Genomic DNA, 26,563 nt, shown 5'->3' on the forward strand with positions numbered 1-26,563 from the left:
AGGGTTCAGGCAGTCTCAGCAGTTGTTTGTTTCTTTTGCTTTGAGTTCTCAGGGCAAGCCTGTGTCAAAACAAACTATTTCTAAGTGGATTGGGTTTTGCATTGCTTTCTGTTATTCCCATCATGGCAAGGAGGTTCCAGCTGGGATTAGGCCTCATTCCACTAGGGCTACTGCCACTTCAACAGCTTTTTTGAGGGGAGTGGCAACCAAGGATATTTTGGAGGCAGCTACTTGGAGTTCAGTGCATACTTTCTCTAGGCATTATCACCTGCCACTTTACTCTAAATCCAGGGCTGGTTTTGCCACTGCTGTTTTGCAGGGCATTTTGGCAGCTCCTGCTTCCTTGTAGTTAGCCATCCTCCCTTACCTCTGCTTTGGGATTCTACCCAAGTGTAAGGACTGCAGCAATGTGAGATGAAGAACATAGTACAGTTTTGTACCTACCATAAATGTAGATGTTCGAAGATCCACATTGCTGCAGTCCAATTTACCTCCCTCCTTCCCCTCTGTAGTTAGAGGTGGTTGTGTGGGTTGGGTTGTACATATTGTGTATATTGTATATTTTGTACATATAATTAGTGCAAGGGTGGTTGGTTGGTTGTTTGCTGTCTTTTGGTTTTGACCTTTATTTGTAGGGTCTTCTGACATCTGGGGCAAGAAAAGACTGAGGATATGACGTCGGTCATGCGCATTTGTACCCTGACGTCCTGATGTCAGTCAAATGCGCCTTGACCGACGTCAGCCTTATACTTTGATATTCGGGCCGACCGAGGACAGCGGACTACCCAAGTGTAAGGACTGCAGCAATGTGGATCTTCGAACATCTACATTTATGGTAGGTACAAAACTGTACTTTCTCCGGTTCGATCCTCATCTGGGGTGCCTTCTGTGCGGAGTCTGCATGTCCTCCCTGTGGTCGCGTGGGTTTCCTCCGGGTGCTCCGGTTTCCTCCCACATCCCAAAGGCAATGCTGTAGGTGGACTGGACACTCTAAATTGGCCCTAGGCGTGAGTGTGTGCATGTGTGTGTGCCTTCCATGGAAGGTTGGGTGCCGGGCTAGCAACTCAACACCGTAAAACTCCACTGCCAATCATGAGTGGACAGGTGATCCACTGTGGTGACCACTAACCGGTAAAAGCCAAAAGAAGAAGCAGCATAAGTAGGATGTAACTACAGAAACACCTGGAAGAGTCATTAGGCTTTAAATATCCTTTACAATGGTATGCTGAAATTAGGAATCAAAAATTATGTTTAAAATATACATATCTGAATTGTGGAACAATTAAGTACTCTGCAAGACAGCAAAGTCTAAGTCACAAGCCAGTTACTGTAAGTAGTTTTAAGCCCACAACCTAATTCGAAAACTTAAATTTGTAATGGGTAATTATTTTAGCCCAGATGATAGCTCACAGCATGTTCTTTTCATCCTAAATTGACACACCTGTACTGACTACTGCATTTCTGAAAAACATATGGTAAAAAATGTGTCTTCACACATTAACCTGCCACCGAGGGCCTAGAGAGGAAAGAGGTATGACAGATAAGAGTAATGTACAGGCATGAGGCTAAATGGAGGAATGGGGTTTCTGGCAGTAAGTTAGAAAGTAAAAGGATCGCCAAAAAAGAGAATGTAAAATACTTACTGTACTTATAATTTGGATTTAACTTATTAATGTAAATCATTAAATGGACTACATAATAGATCTGGTGTCCGGCTTTGATATGACTGATGGGAAGAAGCATATAGAAATGAACAGCAAACCACTAATGACTGATATCTTGCTGTTTAGTGATGCAGGGCACCAGCAGGACCTATAGCATTACACCAAAAAAAAAAAAAGAAACAACACATATAGATGAACATAATATTGAATCTCAATCTACTGGAAATAAAAAAAACAATGAACAATTTAAAATGCCATATACCTTGCCTTCAATTATCACAATCTTCCTGATTTATATAACTCTCTCATGACTTGATCCAGCTAAACTACTGAACCCTCCTAGAACCCAGGCTGTAACTCTAGAGCTCCCGTCCGACTGCTTAAACCTAAATACCCTGATCACTCCATAACTCTGACTGGCATTCCTCTAAATGTAAATGTGGTAATCACGACATTAAGACTCCTCCCAATTGCCTCAAACTGAATTTGTCGATCGGTCTCTAAGACTCCCTTCCTGTTCACTAAACCTATATGCTACAATCACTCCCTAAATGTATAACTGCCCTGTGCTGCCTAAACCTAAATTCTCTAATCTCTGTGTAATCCATTACTCCCCTACTGCTTTTTAAACTGGAATACACCAGTTACTCCCTAATCCTAAGGCTCCTGTCCCACTCCCTAACATTAACATGCCACTGTTGCTCCCCTAAACCTAAATTCTCTTTTCATGCCCTGACTATAAGCCTAAATGCCCCATTAACAAGTTAGCAGTGCAAGTGAATGAAATGTACGCATTCATTTACAGTGGTAACTAGAAACACCGTTAACTTTTTGAGCCCATAGTTTGACTACCAGTAAAGCCACATTTGGGAAAAAAAACTGAACTTGACAAAATGCTGCAAATCTTACCTTTGATTAAAACATACTTGTGCAAATGGCTGGTACATGAAATATCTTGTACTTTAGGTTTCATGAATGAGTTTCACGATGGGCAGAGAAGCCCCAAGTTATTCTATAACATATTTCATGTATCACAGTGTTTCCCATTGACTTCAGCTGCCTGGATTAATTGCATAAGTTTGTACTGAATAGGGTTTTATGTAGTTTGTATAGGTTTTTATGAATGGAGTGACTGACGAGTAGTTTTCTACTTCAAGGTAGGTTTCAGGTTTTTTTTTTTTTTTGTAGTACCAGTTCACATTTTATATGTTAAAGTGGTAATCTGCTTAATGTTATGTTAGGATTTGATTGTTTCGTAGATTAGTTTATTGTTTTATTATATTTTACTTTCCTCTCTAAGGCATGCTCATTGCAACATATTTCTACAATTGCTGAATCTTTTAATACTGTACATTAATATTCATTTTCACTGTTTGTTGTTTATATATAGTGCTTTTGACTTGTACTGAAAGAGACACTTTATTTTATGTCTTGCATACATGCTTTATACAACTTTGGTTCCTAATTCTGTTCATTTTTTACTACTTGTTCTCTTTCTGCTACTGATTTTGAACTTTACTGTGTGAGTTAGTCTCATTCTGCTCCTAGGCTAAACTTAAGTATAGTCCATTTTACCATGGCTGTCTAATTAAGTAAACGAATGAATGATTGAGTGAACACAAATGTAGGTTTGTTTTGTTGGTAATGCCATCTTCTGTCTGGCTAGATGTGATTGTCTCTCTCAGTTCCTTTAGTGCATTCAGCACATGGAGCAATGAATAGCGGTTTGTGGCTTTACGGGGTTAGGTTGCTAGCCCGGCACCCAACCCTCCTCAGAGGGTACACCACACACTCATACCTAGGGACAGTTTAGAGTGTCCAGTCCACCTACTGCATTTCTTTGGAATGTGGGAGGAAACCGGAGCACTCAGAGGAAACCAATGGAAACACAGGGAGGACATGCAGACTCCATGCAGAAGGCACCTCAACTGAGGATTGCACCTGTTGCTGTGAGGCGACAATGCTAACTGCTGCACCACTGCACCGCCCTAATGTGATTAGTGTTTTATTTTTTATTACATAACTTTTAACTTTCTTCATTCTAATAAGAATGAATTTCATTTCTAGGTGGTCAATTTACGTAGAGAATAATGATTTAAAAGTAGTTTAAATTCCTTTTGATACAGTATACCTTTCATAAATCACTGCTGCTTCTGTGAAAACGTTTATACTTCAGTGGTAGTAGTATGACTTTGAGCACTATTAGTGTGTGACTGTGTGCACAAATCATGCCGTGTACTAAGACATGTAGCTCAGGGTTTACTATCACATGTTCGACACAGCTGTGGCCGAAACTGCAGATATCCAAAGAAAATGTTCGGAAATCAAAACACTGACCACACTAAATGCCGAACTGAGCATTTCAGTGAAGTCGAATGTCGAACATTTCAACTTCACTGAAATGCTCATAACCACTAAACATTTTAACATGTTTTGCAGGAGGGGAACCCCCCTGCACCCCCCCACTTATATATACAAACTCCGAGATCGCATTACACTGAGGAAAAGGTACATTTTCCAATCCCAACTATAGTGCGATCTGCAGTACACTGTCAATCCTTGCTATAGCGACTGTTTGCTGTTGTAAGGTTCGACAATATAGTACTCGCACTAATGGTTATGCTACCTGATTTTTGCACATACGTTAATCGCACACCGAGCGATCGACTATGTGATTGTATACTGTAGCTCAGGATGCTGAGGGTGGGCTCCCACATTGTGATGATGCCTATTTGTTCAGCCTTCCACTCCTCTATGTGTTCTGCTAATTTTTCAGTTGTGATTTGTCATGGACAGTCTTTGTCACTATACTTGTTACCTTTCTTTATAACCAGTGAGGGAAATGTGTGTCTGAGCAGTATTTTTTCTTTGTATGCATACATTTTCCTCAGTCATCGCATTAGACTTTAGTCTTTGACTACAAAGCCATGTTGGTTAGCTCATCACTTTAATGCTTTGCCTTTCAGCATGCCGGAGATGATGGCTATAGGTTCAGGTCCCCCTCTCAGTTGTTTGTGCTGATAGCTTTGTTAAATTGAGAAGTGTGTTTGTTGTTCATTCAAATGTACCTATATATAATTGCACAAGTATATATCTGCTTTATGTTTTTATTGTATTTGTATTTGAATTGTTCCCTTCCCAACTGTCTTTGCCACTTTCCTTTCTATTACATACATTTATTTTATGTATTATTTTGCTTTTCTCCATTTATTTTACTATTATATGCAGCAGATTCAAGATTTGCATTTGAGCTTCAGGCAAGGCCTGTCGGCCTCCCACAGGTGCAGCAGCAGGCCCACCACCAGCAGCAGCACCAACAACATCTTAGTCCTATGTCACAACCACAAAATTGCACTTGAGAATAAACAACCAAGATCCGAATGAAGCACAAAGCCTGGAACAGTTTAAAGTAAACAGTTTTAATTCTAGCGCCTTGGTGCCAAACACCTTCATAGAATACAAATCAATTCAAAAATCCTACTTAAATACACATTCTACATCAATTAAACAATAAAATTAATTATTCTAATTACCCGTTAAAGCAAACTGCTCCAATTCAGTTCACCATTAAGTCCCTTAGGGACCAATGTATTAAATTCAAAATATAAATACTTTCCTTACGTAAAAGTTTTTCTTTTACAACATCTTCATCTCCATAAAAACATTTAATTTGTTCCAAAATACTTCCTTTTAACAATGAATAATCACTAATATGTGTTTCCATAAAGTGAGCAGCAATAGTTTTTTTCTTTCTTACCATTTTTAATGTCCCTAATGTGTTCCATAAACCTTAGTCAGAACATTCTTTTTGTCTCTCCCATGTAGAACATATTGCAAGAGCAGCTTAAAATATAGACCACCCCCTTAGATTCACATGAAAATTTATCTTTAGGTGCAAAAGGAATATCATTAATACATTTAAAACAATTAACAATCTGCGGACAAACCAGGCATCTTCCACATTTAAATGTACCTGTTTGGACCGGCCATTTAGATTCTGAACAATATGGTATAACAAATAATCCTCTGACCAATATATCCCTTATACTTCTACCTCTGACAAATGAACTGAAAAAATGTCTTTGTAAAATATCAGGCAGAAATTTGTCATTTAATAACAATTTCCAGTAATGATCTAACATCTGAATTATTTCCTTACTTTTAATGTTGTACGTGGATACAAAATAAATCTGTTGTATTTGATTCCTTCTAAATTCCTCCATTGCATCTACTCTTTTGCCTCTTTTTGTTCTGATGCCTCCATTCGTCTTATATACCCTTTGAACTGCCTCCATCACCATATCTGAACTATAACATCTCTTAATAAACATGTCAACAGAATTATGAAATTATGAATTTCATCCCTCAAACTGTCTGCTCTGTTACAAATTTTAGACAATCTTAAAAATTAATTGTAAGGAAGGGCAGCTAACGTGTGGGGTGGATGACAACTAGTTGCATGTAAAAACTGATTGCCATCAACAAACCTCCAATGTACCCACTGAGGCAAACTTCCTATGTACCCCCTGACACAATAGTGCCATCTTCCTTACCCTCCAGTTCTAAATCTAAAAAATGCACTCTACTTCATTGTTGCAAACCATCGAAACTGAGGTTAAATGGATTCTGGTGCAACTTAAATATAAACTCATTAACCTTTTCAACACCTCCTACACATAAAAAAATCAAATTGTCTATATAACGAAAATAATGCTTAATATGCTGTCTCATAAATTCCTGTCCAACCAAAAACATTATTTCAAAGTAAGACATAAAGAGGTTCGCAAACATCTGAGTCCTAGCCTGCCAAAGTCACTTCCACGCTTCCTGCTGTACCTGCATCATCCACTATAGGTAGTCTAGTGCATGCTGGGACTGTTTTACCCACTGATATCAGTGCCAGTGGAAGTGACACCTTTGTCACCGATCGGCAGCTGAGGAGGAGATAAGCAACAATTTAGTTGAATAACCTTCAATCGAAACTTGACTGAAAACTGTAACCCTACTCCTTAATCCCAGTAAAACAAAACTAATTATCTTCACCTCAAAACACGATCTCCATCAAAAACAATCTTTCTTGGTTAAAACTGCAAATAATGCTAGAATTGCAGTAGTACCACATACTAAGTTACTGGGCATTATAATAGGTAACAATCCTAAATTTGATCAACATATTCTTCAGCCAATTAAAAAGACCCACCAGAAACTTGGCTGCTTTTACAGGACAAAATAATACCTTAGAGCCCCAGCAAGAAACACCCTAGCTTCATTCTATTTGCTTCCATCCCTCTTATATGCCTCCCCTATCCTTACAAACCTAAGTTCTGCACTAAAATCCAAACTAGCCTTCCGTTACAAGGTAACTAAATTTGCTACCAACACTGAATACCAAGCTCACCACTGCCAAGCCTTAAAACAGCTAAACTGGCTAGAGCTTAACAACTACATAATATACTATCATCTAGTTATGGCATAAAAACTGATACACTACCCTGAAAAATGCCCTACATTAAAAAATGTTATTGCCCTACATCCCAACAAGGGACCTCCATTCTGTTGATAAATTACTAAGAAGCACTACTAAAGCAAATAATTCATTGAGGAACTCACTATACTCTTGTTACATTTCCAAACTCTGGAACATCATCCCTGCATCAGTAAAAATGACTACAAACTCCAAGGCTATAAAATCCAGCACAAACAATACCTTACTCAATCCTGGTCATGCTCACGTTCATCACCAGGTTACCTTACCCAGTCCTGGTCATGCTCACGTTCATCACCAGGTTACCTTACCCAGTCCTGGTCATGCTTATGTTCATCACCAGGTTTCCTTACCCAGTCCTGGTCATGCTCCTGTTGATCACCAGGTTACCTTACCCAGTCCTGGTCATGCTCCTGTTTATCACCAGGTTACCTTACCCAGTCCTGGTCTTGCTGCTGTTTATCACCAGGTTACCTTATCCAGTCTTGGCCATGCTCCTATTCATCACCAGGTTACCTTATCCAGTCCTGGTCTTGCTCCAGTTCATCACCAGGGTACCTTACCCAGTCCTGGTCATGCTCCTGTTCATCACCAGGTTACCTTACCCAGTCCTGGTCATGCTCCTGTTCATCACCAGGTTACCTTACCCAGTCCTGGTCATGCTGATGTTCATCACCAGGTTACCTTACCTAGTCCTGGTCATGCTCCTGTTCATCACCAGGTTACGTTACCCAGTCCTGGTCATGCTCATGTTCATCACCAGGTTACCTTACCCAGTCTTAGTCATGCTCGTGTTCATCACCAGGTCACCTTACCCAGTCCTGGTCATGCTCCTATTTATCACTAGGTTACCTTACCCCATCCTGGCCATGCTCCCGTTCATCACCAGGTTACCTTACCCAGTCCTGGTCTTGCTCCTGTTCATCACCAGGGTACCTTACCCAGTCCTGGTCATGCTCCTGTTCATCACCAGGTTACTTTACCCAGTCCTGGTCAAACTCCTGTTCATCACCAGGTTACCTTACCCAGTCCTGGTCATGCTGATGTTCATCACCAGGTTACCTTACCTAGTCCTGGTTATGCTCATGTTCATCACCAGGTTACCTTACCTAGTCTTAGTCATGCTCATGTTCATCACCAGGTTACCTTACCCAGTCCTGGTCATGCTCATGTTCATCACCAGGTTACCTTACCCAGTCCTGGTCATGCTCATGTTCATTACAAGATTGCTGCTTATCAATAACTTTTTACCCCCTACTTGAATCATTACACCCCTAACAACTTTCCCTTCTGCACTAGAATTAATGCATCCCTTTTCACACCCCCCTTAAACAACACTTCTCATCTTTCTCATTAATAACTGCCCCCATCCACTACTTATCCCTCTCATGCATCTCCTCTATTCCTAAGTCATAGAACTTTTAGACACACCAATTTGGTACATGTAGCCTAAACAGAACTAATCCTATTCCCTACTCTCTGTCATATCTTATTACAACTATCCTCCAATACAAATGGAACTAATCCTATACCCTGCTCTGTGTCATATGTTATTACCACTGTCCACCTATACAAACAGAGCTAATCCTATACCCTGCTCTCTGTCATATGTAATTACCACTGTCCGCCTATACAAACAGAACAAATCCTATACTCTGCTCTCTGTCATATGTAATTACCACTGTCCGCCTATACAAACAGAACTAATCCTACACCCTGCTCTCTGTCATATGTTATTACCACTGTCCTATACAAACAGTACTAATCCTATACCCTGCTCTCTGTTATATGCTATTACCACTGTCCTTCTATACAAACAGAACCAATCCAGTATCCTGCTCTCTGTCATATGTTATTACCACTATCCCCTATACAAGCAGAACTAATCCTATACCCTGCTGTCTGTCATATGTTATTACCACTGCCCTATACAAACAGAATTAATCCTATACCCTGCTCTCTCTGTCATATGTTATTACCACTGTCCTATACAAATAGAACTAATCCTATACCCTGCTCTCTGTCATATGTTATTACCACTGTCCTTACAAACAGTACTAATCCTATACCCTGCTCTCTGTCATATGTTATTACCACTGTCCTCCTATACAAACAGAACTAATCCTATACCCTGCTCTGTCATATGTTATTATCACTGTCCTATACAAACAGAACTAATCCTATTCCCTGCTCACCATCATATGTTATGACCACTGTCCTATACAAACAGAACTAATCCTATACCCTGCTCTCTGTCATATATTACAGCTGTCCTCCTATACAAACAGAACTAATTCTATACCCTGCTCTCTGTCATATATTACAGCTGTCCTCGTATACAAACAGAACTAATCCTATACCCTGCTCACTGTCATATGTTATCATCACTGTCCTATACAAACAGAACTAATCCTATACCCTGCTCTCTGTCATATATTACAGCTGTCCTCCTATACAAACAGAACTAATCCTATACCCTGCTCTCTGTCATATGTTATTCTGCACAGGTGGTGCCCCGGCTGAGAATTGAACCAGGGAACCTCGTGCTGTAAAGTGACAATGCTAACCATTGCGCCACTACTCCACCCTTTCTTTTACATCAACCTGAGCTACCACCAGCTCAAGTAGATGGGACATCAGTTCAATGTCTCACCTGAGGGACAACAAGGTTTTTGTCTGATTGTTGTTGCTTAGTATGTAAATGAAGTGTCATAGTGAATGCAAGTGATGAAGTTCAAGGGGTCAAGTCCTCTAGGGGATTGTATGCTTTTTCCATTCTGCAAGTGTGTGATACACATTTACAGAGTGTGTTTCTCTGAAAGCTTTTGTCTCTCTGTTGTTGTGGCACTGCCAATAGATGATGTGCTTGGGACAATGTAAGTGATGAAGGTTGTGGGTTCAGTTGCCATAGGGGTTGCATGTAGGTACATCATTGTTACTGCAAGGTGGTTGTTTCATGACTTTTGCATTATGGCACAGACTCTGATGTTCCTGTACTTGCATTTTGTCACTGTATTTGTGCTTTTCTGTCTACCACCCTCTTTCTCACTCCCCTATCCATGAAATACATGTATGTGTTGTCTGTCCACTACATACACATATGTGTTGTGTAGCCATTACATACATGTATGTGGTGTCTATCCATTACATACATGTATATGTCTTCTATCCATTACATACATGTGTGTCTGTCCATTACATACATGTATGTTATCTATCCACTTCATGCATGTAACTGTTGTTTATCCATTACATACTTGAATGTGTTGTCTATTACATACATTGTCTATGCATTACATACATGTATGTGTTGTCTATCCACTGCATGCATGTATGTGTTTTATATCCATTACGGACATGTATGTGTCGTCTATCCATTAAATACATTGTCTATCCATTACATACATGTAAGTATTGTCTATCTACTTCATGCATGTAACTGTTGTTTATCCATTACATACTTGAATGTGTTGTCTATTACATACATTGTCTATGCATTACATACATGTATGTGTTGTCTATCCACTGCATGCTTGTATGTGTTTTATATCTATTACATTCATGTATGTGTTGTCTATCCACTACATACATGTATATGCTGTTTAAATTTTTTGTCTGTTCAGCTATCTGACATTTATATGTAGCAGCATCCAGATGGGCAACCCTGGTACCATATGGACCTGTGGCACCACTAGTGCCAGTATACCACTGCAAGTAACATCATGGTCAGTAGTGCCCTCACTTGCCAAACTTGCCTCCACCCTCCCCACAGCAGGAGCACTTTCCTTCCTCTGTGTGTCTGATGCCACTTTCTCCATTGTCTTTTACATCTGTGATTGTGTCACCACCTCCCTTCACTATCCTGTTTTATATGTCAGTTTGTTTGGACCTACTACCTACTGTAACTCTCTAACCATCATCGTAATTCCTGGACTACCTTCAACAAGTTACGTTCTCTTTGTATATTTTTTTTGGAGGGGTAATAAAAATAGATCAGTATACAAGCCTCACAATCCAGTAAGGCTGCTGCATAACTTATTTTCCTTGCCACAGCTGTACCCACGAGATCACACCAAGCACCTTTAAGGCCTGTGCACGATGAAGGAGCACAACTGCTGTTCATCCTTCCCTGTAGCTGCACCACACTCCTACATATTCTTCCCATAGTCCTTGCTGCAGCTGTGCCCATGAGATCACTCCAAGCACCTTTAAGGCTCATGCACGATGAAGGAGCACAACTGCTGCTCATACTTCCCTGTAGCTGCACCACACTCCTACATGTTGTTCCCACAGTCCTTGCTGCAGCTGTGCCCATGAGATCACTCCAAGCACCTTTAAGGCTCGTGCACGATGAAGGAGCACAACCGCTGCTCATACTTCCCTGTAGCTGCACCACACTCCTACATATTCTTCCCACAGTCCTTGCTGCAGCTGTGCCCATGAGATCACTCCAAGCACCTTTAAGGCTCATGCACGATGAAGGAGCACAACTGCTGCTCATCCTTCCCTATAGCTGCACCACACTCCTACACATTCTTGCAGTCCATGCTGCAGCTGTGGGCAGCATATGTAATGAGCTAATTATTGTGCACACTTGCCTTGCTGCATTTATTGTTCATGAGCATCAGGCCTCATCATGCACACACAGTAAACAGAGAAGGGTTAACTATGATTGTGGCCACAATGTTATTGAATCCCATGGTTTTAGTGCAAAATATGTAAAGTTACATTTTCTTTTAGGTTGTAGTGAGTGGGGAATGCAGTCCATGTTTGAGTTTAGTTATTTTTTTGTTAAATTAAGTTTATAGGTTCATAGGTGTTTACTAGGCTAGTGACCACTAAGGTCCTTAAAAGCCTAGCCTTGCAACCCAAATGAGACCCACAAATTTGATTTATATAGGGTGTGATTTACTGACTACCTCTGTCCATCAGAGACATAGGTTTGAGACCAAGGGTGAATTTCTGATTACTCATCCATTGCTCTAAGTTGTGCTTAAAAATATTTAGGGAGGAACTCCGCTTCACATGGATGGGGAGCATGTTCTATAGAATTGGAATTCTCTGAGAAACGTGTATCTCTCCAATATGTCCTGTTTATGTCGCAAGCAAAATTTAGGCCTTTTGATCTAGTAGTTCTAATGAATCTGGTAGTTCTGATGAGATTTGGGTTGACGGTGTTCTTTTTGATGCGATAGGATATTTGAGGGGTGCCAGTGTCTCTGTTTTGTGTATGCAATGTGTAAGTAAGCTTTTACATTATTTGCAGCAATCAGAGAAAAGTTATCAGGTTTAGAGGAATTATAATTGCTTTGATGATGCTCAAGGGTCATGCATAAACTGTTCACCTGGGTTCCACTGTTATGACAAATAGCTGTATTAGACACGTTATAAAACGCTTTGGTATATTCTTATGGAAAGATGGTAGGGATAAATGACATGTCTGCTTGGTATGTTTATATAACTCATAAAATAAGACAAAAAATAAAATTACAAGAGATCCTTCCCACAGTATTACTTAGTAGTACTATTTATGCGTATGTTTATAACGTGACTACATAACAGTGCAGAAATTGTGGGAGTTTTTTTTTCCTCAACAGGCCCCCTCTGAAAATGGGATAAGCTACCATGGTGTTAACATGATCAATAAAATGTAATAAATAAATGGAATACTACTCGTGGCATTCGTGATTTCTCCAAAGCATTGTTGAGAAATGTGCAAGCTTTCTGACCTCCACACATTGGTAATAGGTTGTATGAATTTTTAGAGTTAGGTGGCAGTGAAAAACAACAAACTGTGGATTTTTACAGTAAGATGGCACAGAAAAATAAACTATATATTTACCTGTAGTGGCATATGCTGTGAGCAAAACCTTGGTGTTAAATAGTACGCTGCAGTACATCACAGATGGCTTTGGCACTTAGACAAGCTGGGAATAAATCATAAATGCAGTATTCCTTATTGATGCCTTTATTTCGCTTCTGTAGGAAACCAGAACAATTTATTTATTTGCCATTTGTTAACCTAGTTAGTCTGGCTGGGCAGGTGCCCTTTTTTAGCAGAGACCCGAGGAGAAAAGCTCCAGAAAACAATGTTTACAGTAAGTTATAAAAGTGATTGACGTGTATACAAGAGAGAGAATACAGATATAAACAGAGACATTAACAAAAACCATGATACAAAAAAATCAATAAAAAAATAATATACATTGTGCTAAAACATTTGTACAAGCTGCCCTTAGAAACCTTAAAATAACACTATGAGCAAATCTAGTTATATAGTAGGAGAAAGAGGGAAAGGGAAAAGGGAGGACTAGAAGATAGACAGGACCTACTTTTAGCACAGAGTCAAGTCCTGCAGAAATAGTGGGGTGGCAGGGTAAGAGCAGGAGAGACATACGTGACAGTTTTAGGATGCTCTAAAAAGTCATAAGAAACTCGAAGCATAGGTTACTGAGAAAGGAGGTAGAAAGCTAACTAGCAAGGGACTCTGTGATAGAGGCGATGTAGAGATAGTGGTTAGATGGGAGAAGAGGGATGGGTAGGAAAAAAGAATGTCAAGTAGGGTCTTTACAGAGGCAGTACCAGACATTTTGTAGGTAGTTCTTTAGGGTAAGTTTGAAGTTGTTTGAATTTTGGAGAGATCTGATTGGGAGAGGAAGCTTGTTCCAAGCTTTAGAGACTACACGTGTATAAAGACTTTTACCTATGGTTTTATTAGGTTTGGAAACTTGGAGTAGGTGTTGTTCAGAGCTGCAGAGTTCACGGTTAGGGACATAGGGAGAGACAAGAGTTGTTAATGAGGGACAAGCTAAGGGTTGAAGCAAGATGGAGTGTGTCATGTGAAGTTGATGCAAAAGGAGTTGGTTATGCAGCTCTAGCCAGTTTAGTTTTTTAGTGTGAGGCAGTGACGTGTGCCATAGGGGAGATTTGTGGCAAACTTGGCAATTTTATTCTAAGTAAGTTCAAGTTTGTTAAAGAATTTTTTTCTAGATTGGTGAAAATAGGGGCAGCATATAGTAGAGTAGGAAGGAGATAGGCTTGGGCCAGGGATGCTTTGGATTCTTGTGTAAGGAATTTTTATTTCTATATAGCAATCCAAGTTTCTGGTGGGTCTTTTTGAAGCAGTTATTGATATGGGTGTTGAATCTTAGTTCGTTGTCTATGAGTATGCCAAGAAGTTTAGTGTGAGACTCTGCCAGAATAGTTGTGTTGTTTAGGGATGAGATAGAGAAGGAAGATTTGAGGTGTTGGAAAGGTTTGGGAAGGAACAGATGTTGTTTAGTTTTGTTTTGGTTAAGAAGGAGTTGGTTAGCAGTGAGCCATCTTTCAACAGAGTGTAGTGTCTCTTGTGTGAGGGTATGTAGGTGGGTTAGATTGTCAGAGGTGGCGATGATTGTGGAGTCGTCAGCATAGTGTATAAGTTCAGAGTGGGGGTAGGACTGGAACAGATTGTTAGTAGAGAAATTTACTAGTTGGGGACCCAGGATGGATCTTTGGGGGACTCCAATGAGAACGAGTAGGAATGGAGAAGTTGCTGAGAACCATTTGACCAATTGAGCTCTGTTAGAGAGGTAAGAAGAAAACCAGTTAAGGGTGGAGGTAGAGAGGTTAAAGGAAGAAAGCTTAGAGAGCAAGAGGTTATGTGAAACAGTGTCAAAAGCCTTAGAGAAGTCCAGGAAAAGGGAAGATAACCAGTTTGTTGTTATTGAGGTGAGAGGAGATTGGAGTTAATGAAGGACAGTAGAGCAGTAGAGGTACTATGGTGTGGGCGGAAGCCATATTGGGTAGGAGTCAGGAGATTCCTTGTATTATATGTGCCATGAGTTGTTGAACACACTTTTCTAGGATTTTAGAGATGGGTAATAAGATGGGGATAGGTCTGAAATCTGAGGGGTTGATGGAGTTGCCACCTTTGTGCAAGGGAATGATATAAGATTTTTTTCCAAAATTGAGGGACTAGGTTTTCCTGAATTAACCGGTTAGTAAGTATGGAGACCGGATAGGCTATGGAGGGAGCTGTTATTTTGAGGCACATAGGAGGCAGGTTGTCTGCTGAAGGGGAGCAGGGTTTAAGTTTTGAGAGTAGGGATCTGATAACAGTTGTAGAGATATGCTTAATAGAGACTGTGGTGTGGTTGGAGAGTGGGGGGTATCATGGTTTGTTTGTGGTGGGTTGGATTAGTTTCTGTATGGAGTCTATGAAGAATGAGTTGAGGGATGTGTTATTTTCTAGGGGGGATCAGTTTGGGAAAGGGTTGGGGGGGATTTCCTGGGTGTAGAAGTTTATTAATGGTACTCCAAAATATTTTGGGGTTGGAGTGGGTTTTTTCTTTTTGAAGGTTCAGATGGAATTTGTTCTTATCAAGAGAGATTTGTTTTTTTTTTTTTTTTTTGTGGTGTTACAAAGTTCTCTATAGAGTTGGAGACTAGAAAGGGGTTCTAAGTTTGTTCCAGTTTTTCCAGGCTAAGTCTCTTTTTTGCATGAGAGAGAGAGTGGCTTTACTTATCTAGGATGTATAGTTTGATTTGACACAAACTTTTCTAGTAGGGGCTAGGGAGTTAAGAGTGTTGAGGAAAATGCTGTTGAATGTGAGAAAAGCTTAATTGAGGGTGAGCTGCTGGAGAGTTGACTAGTTCATAGATGAGAGGGTTTGATTAAATAAGTCAGGGTTAAGGTTGGATAGGTTATGACAGTCCCTGTATAAGCGTGTTTTAGATGATTGGGATAGGAGATGATTTATAGAGACTGGGTGATGATCACTTAGAGCGCCAGGGAGAATAGAAGGGTTATGATAATGGTTGGGGTGGGAGGTAAGTATCCAGTCTGGAGTGGTACTAGTATTGAATTTTTGATTAATACAAGTTGGGGAGGTGATCATTTGGGTGAAGCTATATAGGTTAATACTAGTCTTGGGAGACTGGGTGGTGAGTGAATTCCAGTCAATATTGACACCTCCAATAATGATGGTTTCATAGGTTGTTTCGGAGATCCAGGCTAGAAAGAGCTCTAGTGTAGGGATATTGTTACTGGGTGGTATGTAGATTGAGGTGATATCAATCTTCTTGTGATTGTTTAGGTTATAGTTTTATGTGAGTATCTCAGCAGGGTGGAAACAAGGGGAGATATGGTAGAAGATGGAGAGGGAGGTTTTCTGAGTATAGGATAGCTACTCCTCCACCTTTTTTTAGAAGGCCTGTCTTGGCGGATGATATTGTAACCAGGAGGAAGGATTTATTTATTTGATATTTGGGGCTTTAGCCAGGTTTTGGAGATTGAGAGGATGTGTGGCGAGTGTAGTGATATTCAAGAGTGGAGGTCAGGGAGTATATTGACAGCACAATGAATATTGAGCCCTAAGATGTTAAGGTTCTTAGTAGAGGTGGTAGGCAGAGGTGGGGTGGGTATCTGGGTGGAGGTGGAATTAGGCGGGATAGGGAGGTCAGAGGAGTGGGTTAGTGGCCCAGGGTTAGGATGGATATCTCCTGCAAGAAGAAGGGAAAGAATAGGGAAGAAGGAGTTATACTTAAGGGGGTGTAATGGAAGGAATTTGTATTTGAGTTTAAGGGGGTAATATAGCTTCGAGGATAGATGGTGCCTGAACAGGTGTAAGAAGTGTTGAGAGAACAGAAAAGATAGAATGTGGAGGGAGTAGGGTGATATGTTGTCTGAGTGAAGATAGGGTAAGGTGGGACTAGAGGATTGATCAGGAAGAGGTGCATGGCAAGAAGTAATTAGAGTGAGAAAAGAAAGTAGAGGTATTGAAAGGAGTAGGTGTAGGAACATGTTGAAGCAGTTGGGAGGAGAGAGGAAGGCTTAGATGGGAGTATGTAAGTAGGTTAAGTAAGGGGTAGAAATGGAGTTTGGGTTGTACGGGTGGGGAAGGGGATGGCAGTAGGATTAATTGGAGGAGTGGGGGAGGGAATTATTGTTGAGTTAGAGTTACTCTGCTTAATTGGAAGAGTGGGGGAGGGGAAACTGTTGAGTGGCTGCAGGAGGGAGATTGATGGGAGTGACAGTGAAAAAGGAGAATAGAGGATTTGATTGGGTGGAAATGTGATTAGTGAGGTGGGGTTTGGGGTGTGGTAAAAATGGGATGAGAATAAGTGTAACTGCTTTGGGGGTGGGTGGGAATGGGGTAGGATAGGGCAGCGGATTGAGCCTGAGCGAAGCGAGGGCGAATGGAGCAGGTTGAGCCAAGCCCAGAGGCAAGCAGAGTCCAGAAACAGTCAGTAAAAAGTCTAACAGAAAAAGGCTATGTACTGTTAATAGTAAGAAAAAAGGTTTATTGTGTAATACTATCAGTTAAGAAGTGTCTTAAAGCAGGCTGATTAGTCCAGCATTTAACAGACATAAGTTTGATGAAAACTAACAGATTCTTATAAGAATTGGGGGGGTTCCTTGCTGCCAAGCTGCTTCCCAGTGTACCAACTCGCTGGAAAGTAGATAATGCCTTAAATAAGTATTGTAAAACTTAAAAAAAAAACTAAGCCAACATACTTTGTAGAGAAAAAAAGATGCAAGGTGAGAGATAACAGAGCTGAATGATGAGTGATTTTCGTTGCAACCATTTATTCAGTATGCAGGACTTTTAACAGTACACTGGCAGTATGGAGAGGAAAAAGACAAAGCTTGGCTGTTAGCTGAGTGGGGAAAAAAAGTAAAAATTGTTACCAATTATGGTGTTTAGCACACCATAGATAGATGGGGGTATTTTAGAGAGGACAGAGAGAGAACCTCAAACAATATAAATACAAACAGTTGAGACTACCACATTATCATTCACTCTAGCACAGTAGTTCAAATGTAGTGCTACACAAAATTTAGGTTTAAAATGTTGCTAAAGTTAACAATAAATATACTTAGAAAAAAAACATAGTTAATACAGATGTGCAAACAGCGTGAATAATTTGTTACATTCCTCTGAACATAGAACACATAGACACAGCTGGACAGCAGGCTATTATATATGTTGCAGTGAGCATTATATACTAAAGGATAATTGAAATCTATGACAAGAAAAATATTGTGAAGTCACTAAGAGGAGGTAAAACAGTTAGCAAACAACTGCATTAACCAATGGATAAAACATACAGCAAAATAGCTTGATCCACTGTTAAGACAGCTAAAACTGCTGGAGTGGAAACAGGCATAAGGTATGCAGTGCAGCATTTACAATTAGAGAGTCTTAAAACACAGAGCAGGCAGCAAGCCAACAAGTCTAAGTAGCTGTAATCATAAAACTACTGTAGTTGAATCAGGCATAATGTATACAATACATTTACATTAGTGAGTTTTAAAAACACAGAGCAGGCCTCTAGTCAATCAGTCTAAATAGCTGTAATCACAAAATTATTTGAACCAGGCATAAATATGCAGTGCAGCATTTACAATGACCCTTTGCTTCACATATGTCTCTAGCACTGTATGAAAGGAAATTGAGTTTTCATATTTGTGGATTTAACGTCATTATTATGAGATTATATATTGTTTTTCGTGTTAATTATGCCCTAAAACATCCTGGCCATTTCAATCCAGTACTTCAGTCATGTTCCTCAGGTTCATAACAAATGATATTTTAGCTCAGATGAGTAAAGATAGGTTATGATAACAGTCTGTAGGCTGTAGTCCTGGATTTCTGACCCTCAGCTTTCTATTGCAACCCCTGTGACTCACAGTAACTAAAACAAAGTTTGTCTACATAACACCTGTGATGAAGAGCATCAGTTCTTGGTGAGCTGAGTGAGCACGCCTGGCTAACAGCCACATTTAAAAATAGAATACTTAGAAAATAACAGGAACTTAGAAGTTACATGATATGCTGGGCATAAAACTAAAGAAATTCTTAAAGAAAAGCAACTAAAACAATTCAAACAAGTGAAAAACAAATCATAACAGGAAAAACTGAAGAATATACATGTGGCAAAAAGTGCTGAACAGGGAGAATTCATTTTTGTTTGCATCCAACATACCTCCACTTCACCACAGTCGCACTCCTCATTCTCTTCCACAAAACCGTTGCCACATTTCTTCCCTGCCACCAGGTCATCAGTGTTGGGCATATCAAAGAGACACATCCCACCTCCTTTCTGAAAATAGGTCAGGAGTTCATTTTTGCTGCATTTGCTGAAGACGCGGGGAAATGGATGTCTGTCCAAACAAAATTAAGATTAGTAATAATGAGTGTAGGTTCTCTGTCCTGTTCTAGTTTACAGGAAAACAGCAGTTAATCTGTTTGCTGGTTCTGAACTGACTTGCTTCCATAATGTTTTTTTAACTGCACACCAGATGGTGTGTTCTGAACAGAACTTTAATGTACATATAAAGTTGAGGTGTTTTTCTATCAATGCTTGCAATACTAGTTACGTGAACCACTTGTTTCAGTCAAGCCTGCATCACTTCAAAGACGAATCACACTGAGTGTTATTGTTAAAATGTAGTTTAACTGCAGTACTGAACTTTCAATATTCAGTGACACTATTAAGAAGTTTAAATATGGGAAAATGCATTCAAATCAATACAGCAAAAAGCTCTTTCACTTTGCCTCGTATTTAAATTTAACTCTTAAGTTCTCCAAGCATTTGCTGTCTAGCCTGCCACCACACAGGAATCGGCCACCTGACAGTTGTGAATGAGTTAAAATAACATATAGCCCAGGAGACCGAATAAAGTTGGACAGATAGTTTAAGGTTCTATGCAGACCATCATTCTCTTTCAACAATATTTATTTCAGAAGTAGTGGTTAAATTTTGTGTGTGAATGTACTATTTTGCCTTAAATTTCCTTCCTCCTTTGCTTTGTGCCTAATAATTATATGTAGATAGATATAGATATTTGTATCTCTATAAATATACATACATATACAGACACACACACACACATACATGGGGAGAGTATTATTAAAATATATACATTATATATATATATATATATATATATATATATATATATATATATATATATATATATATATATATATATAAACTCGTTAACTGAATAGAACACTGATCACAATCGCCAGCTGGTTTATTTAACACCCCAGTACCTTAATGAGCTTTTGGTGTCCTCCTATCCAGCCAAGCCCATATGCTTGTTTTCTCTGCATTTTTGGGGTTTCCTAGGGATTGTATTGCATATTCCAGGCTTTTTACCATCAGGCTCCTTATCTCTTGTACCTCCTTTCCCGATCATTAAGGGAATGCCCTATGCTTTCTGGTTTAATACGTCCCTTAAAACCAGATTTCTTGTTTTTGACCATTGATATTTACAGTATAGTATACTGTTATTTTTTCCCATTTTTTTATTTATTTTACTACTTCAGTTTATTATTCAGTTACAGTAGACAGTCAATTATCTGAACTAATTGGGACCTAGGTTAGTTTGGATAATCAGAGTGTTCGAATAATCAAACATATAGTTGAATCAGATAAGAAAACTTCTTAAATCTTGTTTTTTTTTCTGCATGCAGGAATACAGTTTTTAACCATTCAGCAATTCCAGTGGACAATAAAGAATATTTTTCACACATGATCTGGCTACAAGCTGAAAAAACATGCTCAAATGAATATGTATAATGTTTACATATTCAGGCTTTATGATTATTTTCAGGTATATATTATATGCTCGAAGAGACTTTTCTTCAAACATATAATCATCGACAAATAAAAAGCAAACGCTCTAAAGCGCGAATGGCCACGTCTGCAAAATTTTTCCTCAGGAAAAAATTCACTGGGCCATACACAAAAGACACAAACTTCAAAACCCTAATCAAGTGGGGGGCTTTGCCCCCCGCCACACCACCCCTAACTAAATATACCAACTCCGGGATCGCTCTACGTTGGGGAAAAAGACAATTCCCAATAACGGCCAACTGAGTTTTTACTGAGGAAAAAATTCACGGACATGGCCGTTTGCGCTTTAGAGCATTCACTGTTTAGGTGTCGAAGATTATATGTTCGAAGAAAAGTCTCTTCGAGCATATAATATAGACCCGATTTTTTTCTACCCGAAAAGTTTGGAAGAATGGTTCTAATAACTGATGTTTCGGATAATTGATGTTCGTATAACCAGCTCTGTACTGTATTTATTATTTCTAAGTATTTTACACATAACTTTTATTGTTCATGCAAGATGCTTAGGTGAATACCCTTAGATTGTCAGATTGCTATTCTCTGTTTTAGTGGTGTGTCTTATATATTTCATACTATTTACATTATTATGATACTTGGTTAATAAGCATCTAAATGAATTTGAATATTTTGTTCTACTAATCATTGAAGTTCAAGCAGGAGGTAACAGCTATCTCACCTTCAACAAAAACAGTTTAAATAATCCTAATACAACAAGCTTCTTGCAAGGAAATAGGTTGGCGCAAAAGATTAAGGAGCTGTTAACAAGCAGTCTCCTGTAGTCCATTGTTGATTTCCTTAGCCTCCATTACCCAAGTGTGTAACTGAGAGCAAGTCAACCAGACAGTGATCCCAGGCAGAGTCTGAAAAAGGACCATGGAAACCAGTGTTCTAACCCAGTAAACAAATGCAAATAAATAAATACATGAAATAAAAAGAAGGAAGAGTGTGTGCATCAGCATCTACCTTGTTTTCAAACATGAGCTGAACACCATGGAACATATACCTTTGTTTTTGTCTGTATTCCATTCTATCTGAATCTGTTTGCAGATGTCTCATTCAGTTAATATGAATGTATCACCAGCTTTTTTATATAGCAATGCTGTTGTTTATTTTACTTCTCTGCATTAACAGATTAAGTCAGTTATTAAGCTCTGTAAATTGCTAGTCTCCTTAAAATCATGTGTCACTTTTCACAATCTCTCTGCCTTAAGTGGTAAGCATCTGAGATGCTAGTACGGGCACGTTTGCTTCCATGGCTGTTATGCTACACTTGCTGGAATACCTGACCTCTGAAGGGTGTCCGAATGTCAGCTTTGCAGTAGCCCAAGCTCCCATCCTGCCACCTGGCTAGATAATCCACAGTTAGCCTCTCATTACCAGCATACATTACTCCCTCTTCCAGCACCTATGTCACTAAATGATTCCCAGACCATGTGGGTCATAGGCATGAATTTATCTTTCTGTACCATGAAACCAAGGATGGTAGACAATAGTCTGGAAGTTCTTCTGTCAGAGTTCCACAATCAACAGCACCAGAGGCCAAGATGAGAATAAGTAGAATTAGGGCTGATTAAAGCTTTTGGTCCTTTGCCATAAGAAAGTCATTTTTCACCTGAATGAATGCAGTTTCAGTCCTGTGTTTAGCTCTGAATCCACATGGAAGACAGGCAAATGAGCCATGAGATTGTAAATAGGATTCCATGTGAATGTGAACCCCTTTTTCATACTGTTTAGGTGCAGAGCTCAGAAGATGACCCTAATTTACTCTGCACTTGAGTATATGAGTGTCAGGGACAAAGTGATAGTGTGCAGCTATGAGCTACTTTAAAATCAGGTTTACGTCTTTGCAGGTTTTGTCTTTTGGAATTCAGAATTTTGTTTGCATTATATCAGGTGATTTTAGAGGTTGCAGTAAATGTTTAAAGTGAATTAAGTAGGGGCCAGTCCATGACACATGTTCCATCACCAAGTCAGATGGCCTTACACCTACTTGAAACACCAGGCTCAATGAATGTCCAACAGTTTGTGTAGCAAATGAAATAACTTCAAGAAAGACTAATTCTTTCTTCAAGACAAGAAAATCTGAAGTTAAATCAAAGGTGTTGCCAACAATCTAAATGTCAAAGTCTTCTAACATCAGGTAGGTATGAAATTCCAGTAGGAGGTTGGTGAGAAAATTTACCAATTTATATCAGAATAATGAGAAAGACTATAAACTAATAAGTAAATATTTTCACATATTTGAAGGGTTTATATTTTCTTGAGAAGTTAAATATCTAAAAATTAGATTTAAGTAGAACAGCAAGTCCATTTCTTATTTTATTACTATAGGACCATGGGGAAAAAGCAGCTGGCATGTCCAAAGCAAGGTGAGTGCCATATTATCATTACGTACTGCATCAGATATAACAGCCTTTTTACTAGAGACTGATTCAGCATTCAATAGCCTATCCACAGATAGGTACTAGAGTTGTTGTGTTTTACTGACAAGGATTGAAACACATGACCATATTTATAGGATGGTGATAAGTAATATTTCTGTTATTGTAAGGCTTGCATATTTTATGAAGCTGTCACTTTGTCATACATTTGATTCTTGCTCAGGATCCTCAATAGGATAAAAGTCAAGATATGCTCATTTTCTTAATGTGAGAGGTGTTAAGCTTTTCTTTTTCTTTTTTTTTGGCAACATTTTAAGGATAGCTATAGATAGAAAACCTATATCTGCAGAGTGTTTCTGAAATAATTTGTAATATGTGGTAAAAAACTTGGAAATAGTTTGAAAATCAATATACTAAAATTAAAAGAAGTAATTACAAACATTAAGATAATCATGTCAAAAAATGAAAGTGTAATTTAAATCTGGCAAAAAGATTTGCTATAATTAACAAAAAACAGTCAGTGGACTAAACCTATAGCAGAATTTAAATAGTTAATTGCCAAGTCCAGTATCTTGCCTCCTGAACTTGGTCGATTTCTTCGAAACAGTCACCAAGGCCATAGATGAAGGGAAGGTGATCCACACAGCATATCTGGACCTCGCTAAGACGTTCGACACCATCCCACACTCAGGAATCATAGACAAACTCACCAGCTTAAATATTAACCCTATGTCACGAGATGGGTTGCCAATTGGCTCTCAGACAGAACCCAGACGGTAAGAGTGGCAGGCACCATGTCTGAGTCTAAACCAGTCACAAGCGGAGTCCCACAGGGCTCAGTCCTGGGACCCCTCCTGTTCGGTATATATTTTTCCGAAGTACAGGCAAAGGCGGAGGGACTGTGGCTAACCAAGTTCGCAGATGACTGTAAATTGGGTGCAATAATTGACTCTCCAACAGACACAGACATCCTGCAAAAGGGTCTCACAGAGACAAACACCTGGTGTCAAAGTCACAGCCTCAAGCTAAATGCCAAAAAATGCATAGTAATCCCATTTGGGAAAAACAAAGTACCTACAAACTACCACATAGATGGGAATCCACTAAGTACAGAAGGAGTAATTAGGGACCTGGGTACCCAAGTAGATAGCATGCTCTCCTTTGATAACCACATAGCCAAAACTGTCAGGAAATCCTTCTATGTGGCACACCTGATCACAAAGGGTTTCTCATCCAGATCTAAGGATGTGATTGTGCCCCTTTACTCCTCACTCATTAGGCCCATAATAGAGTACAATGCCCCATTTGGGATGTACCTCACTAGACACCTGCAACAACTAGAAAGACCACAGAAGTACCTCACTAAGAGGATTAAGGGCCTTAAACAATTACCCTATGAAGCACGACTAAAAAAGCTCCAGCTCTTCTCAGTCGCTTACCGTCTGCTCAGAGGTGATCTATGCCTGACCTATAGGGCCATGTCAAACCCTGAACTAATGGACATACCTCACCTAAAAAAAAAAACGAGATCTCTCAGAATCACTCGTTCTAGCGACTTGAACCTATGTACAACAATAAACAGGACATGCTGGAGGGATAGATTCCTGTCCCAGCGACTCCCCTCACTCTGGAATAGAATCCCAATCCATATTCGACAGAGCTCCTCTCTGACCCTCTTCAAGAGAAATCTTGATGAGTGGATGGGTAATCGTAAGTTCTACCCTGGGATCACTTCAGGAGCCCTATTGACAGAGGCCCAGGTTACTAATCTAATGGGGAGGCGAAAGCCATCACTCTGTGGCTAGGCTTATAAGTGCCCATGGGCAGATAGCCTAGTACTTACCTATGAACCTTTGAAGCACAGACAGTGCTAATTAGAATCTACTAACCTTGTAACCGTCAGTTAGCAGCATGAATAGCATTCCATGTCTCATCATCAAAATGTTCCACATTAACCTTAACAATAACTACACAACTACAACACAGGAATACTTAAAAATAACGAGTACCTTCCAGAAATAATCAAGTGAATGAAATAATTAGAAAAGCTGTTTGAAAGAAGGATTGTGAATAGAACAAAAGCTGAAGAAACATGAAACAGTATGGGTAAACTCAGTATGAGGGACCCAAGTGTATTTCTTTTAAATCAGCAAATGGGTAGTAGAAAAATGTACTGTCTCTTGCAGTTGGGAGATAAAAATAAATCTGTACAATACAGTATTATTCACATTTATTCCTTTATTGATTTACTGAGTTCCAGACATATGATCGGTTTTCCTTCTAGAGTCTGTGAGTGTACCACTTAAAACGATCTTTTTACTACATAATGAAGTAAATTAAACCGGTAAGTGAATTGCTCAGAAGGTTACAGCTCCTGAAATTAGAGATCCAAAGTAAAATACAAAACAGCAGCAAAAGACATCTTGTTCAAAAGGTCAAAGTGAAAGGTGTCCACAGGACAACAAATATAGCAATGGTATTCAGCAAGAGACTATGAAAGGTGTCCACAGGACAACAAATATAGCAATAGTATTCAGCAAGAGACTATGAAAGGTGTCCACAGGACAACAAATAGCAATGGTATTCACCAAGAGACTAGACAAGCCAGAATAAAAATAAGCTTCTTGAGAATCTTTCTTGTTTTCAGATTAAGTGATTAATAGTGTTGAGAACAGTTACGTGAAAAACAATCTGTACAGTTGACTGACAGGAAGAGCAGCATTCCTATTTTGTTTACTGGAAAAAAAACAGACGGGAGAGACAGAGAAAGCAAAATTTAGTCTTCCATTAGAAGAGAGTGACTATGCAGGCTCTTCCTCTTTTTATAATGAAAACAAACTGCGGTGCCAAGAAAGGTGCAGCCAAAAAATCAGCACCACAGTAAAGTGATTCATAGGGGAGAGATCTGCAAAGAAGGAATTCCATGAAATAAGGTAAATCAGAAGTATAAAAAGTAATGCAATAACGTGTAAATTTAAAAACAGCTGCCGACCTTCATATCCACAGTTCCATTACTTATATACATCTATCAATTTCTGTTGTCCTCAATTCCTACTGTGAGCAAATTTCTGTATAATTAGCGAATGTTCTTAATAGTATATTCTCAAATAAATCCTGTGTGAATCACTACGTTTGTGCAAATCCCATGGATAGTGATATTTTAAACACTATAATGGGGAGAAAGTGGTTGTTTTGGAACCCTCAGCATCTCCAGTACCATTTTGTTTATATCATCATTTCTTTAAGCTATTTACCCCTGTTTGTAATGTCTTCTGCAATGGTTTTATTTGTCAGTTTGCTTAATTGCTAACTGGGAAGATGGACTAGTTCAAGGATCCTTTTTTTAGTCATGACCTAGGGAAGACAGTAGGAAGTTTACAGAATATAGGTATTAAAAAAACATA

The 26,563-nt window shown here is 39.2% G+C and overlaps 1 protein-coding gene across 1 annotated transcript in view; it reads right to left on the reverse strand.

Annotated features, from left to right (window-relative positions):
- The window catches only part of LOC122794677 (disintegrin and metalloproteinase domain-containing protein 33-like), a 2,280,125-nt gene that overhangs the window by 804,768 nt on the left and 1,448,794 nt on the right, over positions 1–26,563 (reverse strand). The window contains exon 12 of the mRNA XM_044063306.1: positions 19,120–19,297. Within this exon, the coding sequence (XP_043919241.1) occupies positions 19,120–19,297 (178 nt within the window). The remainder of the gene's footprint in view (positions 1–19,119; positions 19,298–26,563) is intronic.

This window comes from Protopterus annectens, chromosome 2.part1, assembly GCF_019279795.1.
Source record: "Protopterus annectens isolate FY-2018-M chromosome 2.part1, PAN1.0, whole genome shotgun sequence".
NCBI lineage: Eukaryota > Metazoa > Chordata > Ceratodontiformes > Protopteridae > Protopterus > Protopterus annectens.